Genomic DNA, 9981 nt, shown 5'->3' with positions numbered 1-9981 from the left:
CGAGAACCCCGTGTGCGACGCTGGGGGGGGGGGGCCCATGCCCCAGCAGGGGGGTATTTCCTGCAGGAGCTGTGGCCATGGAGAGCCCAGGCAGGAGCAGGTTGTCCCTGAAGGACTGCAGCCCGGGGAAGGGCCTGCGCTGGAGCAGGGAGATGTGTGAGGAAGGAGGAGCACCGAGAGGGGCTGTGATGGACTGATTGCAGCCCCCAACCCCTGTGCCCCTTGAGGGGACAGGAGTCGAGTGAAGGGGTGAAGCTGGGCATGGGAAAGGGTGTGTGTGTTGGGGGGAAGGTGTTGGTTTAATAGTTGGTTTTGCTTCTCACCTCTCAAATGTATTTGACTGGCAGTAAATTAAATTATCCCCAAGTCAAGTCTGTTTTACCCATGACTGAAGTTGGTAAGTGATCTCTCTGTCTTTATCTCAACCCATGAATTTTTCCATCCTATTTTCTCCCCTGCCCTGTTGGGGTGGAGGCTAGTGAAGGAACAGCTGGAGGGCAGGGGGTTGGAACGAGATGATCTTTAAGGTCCCTTCCAAAACAAGCCATTCCATGATTTTGTGACTATATGACATGATGGGAGGGAGAGGAAAAAGGCAATGGGTGGGTGGAGAATTTATTATTACCAAAGCTACTATCAGCCAATTAATGACAAATGAAAACAAAAATTATTTTATATTAAGAAGTAATTAAATATCAACTTTATTTCATATGGAAATTTTAACTTGTGACTTAATAAATCTTGCAAGGCCTTAATTTTTTATATTAATGACCAAGCCTCTATGAATTTCCAATACTGTCATTTTTAATTTTTTATTTTCTCTTGGTGACTGGGAATTAGGCTGACTTTTTAAAATCAATAGAGTACAAAAAGACAGTAAGAGTAATTAAAGACAGAATCCATAAGTAAGAGAAGCATAACTACAGAAACCACACACTGGTTTTGGACAAACTAAAATCTGCTGAGGCCTGAATTCTACCACTGAGCTTTGAAGGGCTGTTCTCACCTTGGAATTACTAAAATCAGCACCTGAACTGGAAACAGTGAAAGGTAGAGCATTTCTCGAAGAGTTTCCAGTTTCCCAGTTCTCATTTTTGATGCAGGTGATTTTTTGTGGTTAATTTTTTGGGTTGTGGGTTTGATTTTGTTTTATTCCCTTTGCCCAAAGCACTTCCTTTTCAGCACAAAGGCATTTGAAATGTATTTCTGAATTTAAGTCCATCACACATAATATCATTAAGCTGCTTCCAATACTTAATTTAAATTGAGCAGTTGAGGTGGGAGACTGAGGAAGAAAGGCAGTAAACACAGTTCCACCTAAGGTGTGATGTTACATATTGAGATGTATTTTACCTACAGGTGGTGGCAAGTATTTTTTTGCCCAAAACATATTGTAGAAATTAAAGTGAGGATTCATTCACCTACATTAACATTATGCAATATGCATTAGGAGATTTGTTTTAGACTGTAGAAATCAGTACACTAAAACCTTAATCATACTTTCAGTTCTGCACTGCACGCTTGTGCGTTAAATATGTTGAAAAGTGTTCACTAAAGGCATCAGCTTTAGTTAATCAGCTTCATAAAACCATAGCTTCAGAGCATTATAAGAATCAAATACTAAAATGCCAGAAGTCAAATGAACACGTTAACATCATAGTTCCAATATCTTCTGAAAGTAAAAGATCTTCTTGTGTTTCAAGACTATTGCAATCTAAAAGTTGCAACATAAAAATCCTGTTGCCTCTGGTAACATCAGTGTTTCAGAAGTTATCATAACATCGCTAGCTTGTCAGATTTTAATAATAAAAAAGCCCCAGGCACACTGTTAGATTAGTAAGGAAAAATAGTTTTACAAATGCACCATGATTAGAATTTGAAACTGCATGACACTTTGTATATAATCCACCATGCGTACCACTAAACTGCAGCTTTAACACACCAATGTGCCCCTCAATCTCCCTATTTTTTTTCCTGTACTGCCTAGACTCTGATCTAGACAGATGGGCATCCTTCTCAGTGCAGAGAAGGTACAAATGACAGTGCAGGCCTGTCATTCCCACTGCTGTTTCCACACATATTCCCTGGAACACAGCAGCATTACAAAGGCAGGTGGGTGGAGGGAAAAAAGCAAGCAGGCTGCAGAACACACACAGAGAGCTAGTCTATCTGGTAGAATTCTAGTTAAAATACAGCAAAAATAAGTTATCTTTTAAGTGTTTGTATATGCAACCCCACAGAAGGTGACTTCTCAGTGTTGCTTGGAGGCTTATTTTAAAATAGGTTGAAGGAATAAACTGCAATCCAGTCGTCTTAGTCTAAAACATTAGTCTGAGACTGCATCAGAATGTTCCAAATCATCTTCTGTTGTCTGTAGGAATCACATTTTTATTTAGAACTTTAACAGCACATACCTCTAAGTATTTCTCACTAAGTGCTCCTTTGCATTATCAGATGAAAGACAGTGAATATAAAACTACTCTTTTAACTTTTAGTTTTAAAGGAAAGCTTTGTGCAGCCTCCCAGGTTTCTAAATTCAAATGAGAAACTCATACTCGTTTTGTTTCACCGACTTGTTTTTAAATAAAGATCAAAAACCCTCTGACAAATCCAGGTGCAACACTTAAAAAAAAATTACTGCTATTCCTCGGCATCCAGACTCTACTAGCACAAGTGCAGAGGAGTGAAACCATTCTGCACAAAATGGGCAAGCACTAGTCCCTTTAACTGTTCTGTGGGTAATCTCTGTCAGAAAAGGTGGCAACAAGGAACTGGAAGGAGTGACGAAACACCAGTTTCCATAGTGAACATCTAATCACAGGCTTAAACTGGCTCAAAGCAACCCATCACTTCAGCCTGAGACTTCTTTAGTACCACAAAACCAGGACTGGCCAAAAAATATAATGGGACATGTGAAGTAAGACTAAACACTACTTTCGAGTGGCGTAGCTACTGGAATGCTTGACTATGATTTACTCACCCTGAAAAAGAAATACATTCTAATCTACCACTAAAACCGAATTTATATGAACATTAGGTATATTAGAAGGATTTGAAGTCAAGTCTCCAATGAGTGCTAAAGTGTCCTTCTGCCTTAAATAAGGCTGGCACTTTGCAGTTACCATGAAGAGCATATTATAAACCAAGTGAATTTCCCATTTCATACATCCCTTCCCCATTTTAGAGTTGCACATAAATTGATATACATGACTGACTCTTCGGAACTGTCTTCTAGAAAACTTGGAGGAGGGAAACCCTACCCTTCCAGGCAATGCCTTATACTATACTGCAGGATGCATGGCAGCTATTTTGTAATACAGGATCATAGTGAAATACAACATTTTTAGAATATGTTAAACTTGCCAATTTGTCTGACAGTCATGTAACTAGAATGTGCATTCAGATATACAGACAAATAATGACATCCCCAAATACAAATGTTGTTTAAATATTAAATTCTTATCTCCAAAAAGACTCTCACCTGACATGCTGAATTAAGCTGTTAAAAGTTCCACAAGTAAAAATTACAGTGATCTTTAAGATATGCTTTACCAATGCATACTCCAGCTTTAATCAAAACCAATTATTTTCTATGGCCTTAAGATGGAGGTATTTTCTGGAATTTCTGCTCTTTCTCAAACAATGCTTCGATTCTATCTGCCAGAATGATATGCTTCTTACTCCTACTCTTCAAGATGCCTCTGTTTGTGCTCCACAAATATGAAGTCACGTATAAAACAAGATGAGAAATCCTCTGTAATATCATTTAAGGCCAGCATGCCAACAATTTATAAATATTGTTTTCAGCTTTTCTGTCATATGTGCATCGTACAAGGCCCCTACTTGCCACTTGGAAAATCATTAGTCTTTTTTTCTGTTGAGTATACACTGGAGGAAAAGTTTCAAACAGCCAGTTCAGATATTTAATTAACAGTTGCCTTTTGACAGATTTGTTTTTCTACCACCACTACTGCATTGTTCAACAAATGATAAAAATTAGTCCTGCAGTACATATAAACTGATCTGCTTTAGTGGTTGATCCAAACCCTATCTGAATCAGTTTTTCCATCAGCAGTTAGTTTAATTTTGTTTCATAAAGGAAAGCCTATGCTTGAGGGCACTGTGAAGAGTAACAAAGGAAAGGGCCCACCTGCATCTAGAAGCCCTGTATGAGTAAGCAAAGGCTATAGGCTGTCCTTGTTCAAACAGCAGAGCCAAAAACCTTTCTCTTACTCAAATCACTCTTCAGATGTAAAATCCAAGCGGCTATTTCTGTACTTATGTGTGGGCCCTCGGTTACATGCAGTAAACAGACAGAGCATGGACAGGTAGACAACCGTTGATTTTAGTCATTTAGTCAGAAAATTGGCTTTAGAGAAGAGATAGGAACCAACAGTTAGAAATAAGAGAAGAAAAATATGCGGGGCCCAGGGGTGTGACGGGGACAGGACACGACAACTGAAAAAACCCAACAAACAAAAAAAAAAAGAGAAACCTGACAGATTTAGCAAGCCGAGTGTCAGGTGAAAGCATGAAAAGCCTGTTGTTATAGGAAGGCTGGTGAGCCTACTTACCACGCAGGTTTCAAAGCAGTTAGGGCTGGACAGGAAATAAAGCTTGTCTGCACAGCTGAAGTTGGTTTTATGGAAATTTCCCAGAGCCAGCAAAAAACACGTTTTCACCTACATGGCGTTTAGCCACAAATACAGACACAGACTAAAAAAAGTGACTTTTCTATTGTAAAATGACTGGTATATCTTCAATATCAGTTATCACATAGGTGTCTTTTGAAGGCATACCTGGCAGGCAATATGCCTAGGAGCTACTGAAAACAAAAAATGAGAAGGGTGTCTACATACAAAGAAATTTTATATCCTCACTGTAAGTACTGTTGAAGATGGGACAGACAATGGTTACTAATGGCCAAATGGGAATTAAAACCTCAGTTCTTAACAAACACAACTAGTAAAATCATCAGTGTCATCTGCAAACCTATGCTCACTAATCTATCTGACATAACAAAACAAAAAACTAAGCCTAAGGATTGCTTAAAAACCATACCAGTGACCAGGAATCAAAATACCTGTCAATATCTTCTATTTTCTGCATATTAAACAGCAATGATGGTACTATCTTGTCCATGTGCTGAGGTTCCCATATAGTTGCTCGAAGTTCATCATTTACTGTTTTTCGAACCACTCCCTGAATGCCCCTGATTCCAGCAATTCGGATCCTAAGGAAGGAAAAAAGGAATTACTGAAAAGTAGAAACACAGCACCTTCCTGTATGGCCGTTTACCTATTAGGCAGCAGACACAGTATGGAATTCCATTAGGTTCTCACAAGTGGTAGTTTGGAAATTGGGACCATTCATTAAGCTTGCTCATATTACCTTCAAATGCCTTTATAGCTGGTAAGGAAGCTGACAAAACAAAGAATTGGATAAAAGATGATCTGTAAGGGTAATGCTGACACTGATCAATGAACATTACCTCTGAAATAAAGTCACGTGGGTAAAAACCCACCACTTCTACACAATTTACTACCCATCATTTGAAACTGTGTGCCATCTCAACCTATTCCACTGCTCAAGAAAAATGTTGTGCAGTTATCACATCCCACGGTCATGGGATCACATCTTTAAAGTTGTAATTAAGGCTGTGAATTAATCGTAACAAATCTTTATAAAGATTTGTGCAAGATTCACCGATGGAAAGCAAAGGATAATTCAATCAACTTAAGCCTGAACACAAAAGGAACAGCTACTTCTATCCTAAAATCATTTGAACTGAATGAACTGAGAACTGATCACCAACAACAATAAAACAATCAAAAGGAAAATTAATATAAATTCTAAAAGAGTTAGTCTAGCTGTTAGCCATTTTCATTATTTTGTTGAACAAAAACAGTTTGCAGGAGAATCTGTACAACTGAATGAATGGCAAAATATTCTTTCTTGAAGTGGCAACAGCAAATTAGCTATTATAATAAATGATAGGAATAGAATTTTACATACTGAAAACAATAGAAGAAAGGGTGATACTGCCATCAAGTGAAATAAGAACAAGCTTTACTAAAATTTAACACTATTTCTATTAAAATCCATCCCTTATATGTTGTCCATACTGGAATTAAGATTTAAAAATAACTAGTCTTGCTTCTGTCAAATTCACTGCATTAAAACATATTGAATGCTAGATGAACTACAGAGCTAAACGAACTCATTAATACATTTGTTTAGATTTCAATCTGTAAATACTCAGATTGACATTAAGACACAGAGTTTCCAAAACTCTGACACTGAAACTTTTTTTTATTATTAGTTCTTTAGGTAATCAACTTTTGCTGATACTGTGTCTTCAGATACCTTAAATACTAGCACTAACCTCCCCTGCTGAAAGGGAAATCTCCCCAGGTGAGATTCAGTTTCACACTCATTCATGAGCTAAGTTTGTTCCCAGCCCCCATAAACGGTATCGACTTCTTGTGGTATCTGCATTTAGAACTGTAATCCATAGTCATAGCTCATCTGTTTTGTTGAATTACCTCAGTAACCACAGCAAATCTGGTTTGCCAGCTCCAACAACAATCGCTGTTCATAAAGATCTTTTAAGAGAGATACATCTAGACAGTCTAGGATGATGTGGAAAAAGTCATATTGCTATACATTTGGTAAAAAATTGACTGTCACAGGAAGAAAAGGACACACTTCTGTGTACTGGAGTGCCACTAGCAATAATATAATGTTCTTACTATTGTACCAGAGGTTGAAAAATGAGGAGTGAAACGCTGAGAAGAAGTGCAGCATCAAATTTCACCATATACAAGAAAGGCTTCATTTCTCTAAAGAAGGCTCAGATAGGTATTAAGTGGAGATTACATTTAAATCAAGGTCATGGACAGTCTGATGTCACTAGGATGAAATTCCTCCCTGTGTAAGGGTACATCAACATTGCAAACTGAAGCACAGATAACAGTGCAGGCTGGCAATTTGAAAAGCAAAAGATTAGCAGAACCTAAAACAAATTGAAAGATTAGGCTCTGTTATTCCTACAGCAATCACAGGTTTGAGGTATTTTACCTTGAGGTATCCTTATGAGTGGTAGATACTTGACAAGATGAATCAGAGATGTGCTAGTCTCTTAATTAATTCATTGTTCTGGTTCATTACTAATATTACCTCTCATTTGCAAGGGGCAATGAAGGTGAAAGCAGTACTAAAAATCCTGAGCTGAGCTTCATATTCTGACCTCTTAGCAAATGTTTTACAGTAAGCAAGCAGTTTAACATCTCTGTTTTAGTTTCACTAAGCCTAAAATGGCAAAAATCACGAAAAGCTCATTAAAACATTTATGAACACTATTTGCAACCATCAGCTTCAGCTAAATACAGTATACCTGACAGCAGCCTAAGCTGAGGCAGTTGCATGATACACTGGATTCACTAGTGACACCTGCGTAAGCAGTTTCCATACCCTTCGGCTCCTGAGCACAATTTACCATCCCTTGAGTTCTTCCCCAAACAATTCACAGGGTCATCCTATAAAACCATTCACTGGAATAATATTCCTAAAGGGAAAGGGGGTAGGGGAAGCAGGAAAAGTATAGAAGAAGCAGCACATTTAATCCTAGTCCTTTTAGAGCTTACATCAGAACCCTACATACAGCAATATGGCAACAATTAAATGGCAGCAAATTAGAAAAAATAAAGAATGAGCCAGAAGATTAATGGAAGATTTAATTTGTTTTGCTTTGCTTTGGGTTTTTTCCTAAGTAATGTACATAGTATTCATTCTCTTTGAAAATGCAGTTCACAGATTCTTGAAACGGCAACCTTTCAAGATAAATCCTGATGCATTGAAGCAGTAACAGCAGTACACCCAAAGGGTTGAATAAATGCTCAGCACATGGATTTTTCATAGTTGGTTGATCAATTTCATGAATGGAAACAGAAGAAAATAAGTACAACAGAGATGCAAACCATATAAACTGAAAAGCCTTAATTCTAAACTGCTGAGGAGTCAAAACAGGGATTAACAGTTCATACAAAGAACACATCGCTAGGGGGAGCTGGAGGAAAAAAAAAAAGTGTCCTTACATAATAACGTAAAAATTTATAATACTAATTCATCAGGGCATTTCAGTTTCACACACAATATTATACAGCAGACATCTACGAAAATTCAATTTTAATGAGTAATTCTTAAATAGCAGACTGAAAATACGCTTTTGTTATTCATACAAGTAGCCCCAATAATTTCTCAAATGAGTTATGCAACTCCCACACATTTGCAGTAATAAGTAGTGTCTTTCTGGAGAGAATCCATGCAATCTGGCAGGCATTATTCAGGTAAAACTCCACTTAAATATTCTAGGAGTTCTAGCCACCTAAGATTGTGTTATTTAAAAAGTCAGACTTTCATTTTCTTCCCATGGAATAATGAACTGTTCCACTAAATGTAATACAAGCTGTACTACAGACTATATTAACGTGATAAGAGAGTTTTCTTTAATACGTACAGAATGGCACTTACTCAGTTTGTATTTCTGGATCGTGGTCACATGAATGACACATGGCACTGAACCGAGACACAAAGAAGTCATAGCGTCTGTGATACGAAGGTGTATCTTCCTCAATGTTGGCAAATTTGACAAACTGGGAAACGAAATATGTTAAAAAGCTTTTGACACTGATTTCCCAAAAGAGAATAATGAATACTAAGCTTTATTTAAGAAGTAACATAAAACACTGCATTAGGAAATAATCCAGATTTGACAATACTTAAATATTTAAATTCAGAGGAGAAAAAGTTAAATTGGAGAGTTTTCTTTTTAAAGCCTTTCCACTAGAACTTCATTTAAATCATTCTGAGGGGGAGCAACTGCATGAAGTACAACATACCATGCAATATGCAAACATCTAACACTTGAATAGTGAGCTTCATAAGTTCATAGAATCCTTTGGGATGAAAAAGACCGCTACGATCACTGAGTCCAACCTTTAACCTAACACTGCCAAGTCCACCACTAAACCATGTCCCTATGCATCTCATCTACATGTCATTAAAATACCCCCGGGGATGGTGACTCAACCACTTCCCTGGGCAGCCCATTTCAATGCCTGAGAACCCTTTCAGTGAAGAAATGTTTCCTAATACCCAGTTTAAACCTTTCCTGGCCCAACTTGAGGCCATTTCCTCTTGATACTTGTGTGAACAGACATTCACCCTCCTTTCAGGCAGTTGTAAAGAGCAGTCCAGCAACCAAATGGTATGCTGTCACAAGCAGGTTAACTGGAAAGATTCTGACAGCAAAATTGAAGGGAAATATACTTGGAGGCGTTCTGTCAATTCTGTCTATCTTTACAAAAGGGAAAAAGGAGGAGTCAGGGAATTCTAAACCAGTCAACTTCAATTCCATTCACAGATCGACACTGGAAAAAAAATTCCAATTTGCAAACATCTACAAAGTAACGAAGGAGTAAGTAACAGTCAACATGGATTTGTCAGGAACAAATCACATCAACCCAACCTAAATTATTCCTGTGACAAGGAAATAAATTTTGTGAATCCAGATGAAGCAGCATCTGTCATATCGTAACTTCAGCAATGCCGCTGACAAAAAATTACACAAAATTCTCAGAGGGAAGCTAGAAAAACACTGTCAAAAGAATCCTCCTGGAAGATAGATGTGAAAGGGTTTGGAAAAAAACCCAGAAATACTTGTAAATCACCAAACTACAGTAATATACTGAGTGAACTTCTGAAGGGGCCTGTCTGGAATACAGAAGTATTTGTGTTTCACTAAAGACTCAGATGACAGAGTGGGCTCATCAAATTTGCAAAGAACACTAAGCTGGCCAGAGCTGTAGGCACACCGGATGCCTGGTTCTTGACAAAGTGGAAATAGGACCTGAAAAATGAAGGAGGCAATGTTACCATCTTAAGACAGATGTACAAATACAAGCCAGACAGAGCTGAATG

General features: G+C 38.0%; 1 protein-coding gene across 1 annotated transcript in view; it reads right to left on the bottom strand.

The window, feature by feature from the left end:
* The window catches only part of LOC104508663 (protein EFR3 homolog A-like), a gene marked incomplete at both ends in the record, with an annotated part of 9597 nt that extends 943 nt beyond the window's left edge, over positions 1–8654 (bottom strand). The window contains 2 exons of the mRNA XM_010150366.1: positions 5084–5233; positions 8533–8654. Coding sequence (XP_010148668.1) covers positions 5084–5233; positions 8533–8654 — 272 coding nt within the window. The remainder of the gene's footprint in view (positions 1–5083; positions 5234–8532) is intronic.
* Positions 8655–9981: the final 1327 nt, after the last annotated feature.

Source organism: Eurypyga helias, unplaced genomic scaffold (assembly GCF_000690775.1).
Source record: "Eurypyga helias isolate BGI_N326 unplaced genomic scaffold, ASM69077v1 scaffold43814, whole genome shotgun sequence".
NCBI lineage: Eukaryota > Metazoa > Chordata > Aves > Eurypygiformes > Eurypygidae > Eurypyga > Eurypyga helias.
This window is presented reverse-complemented; position numbering and strand designations above follow the sequence as displayed.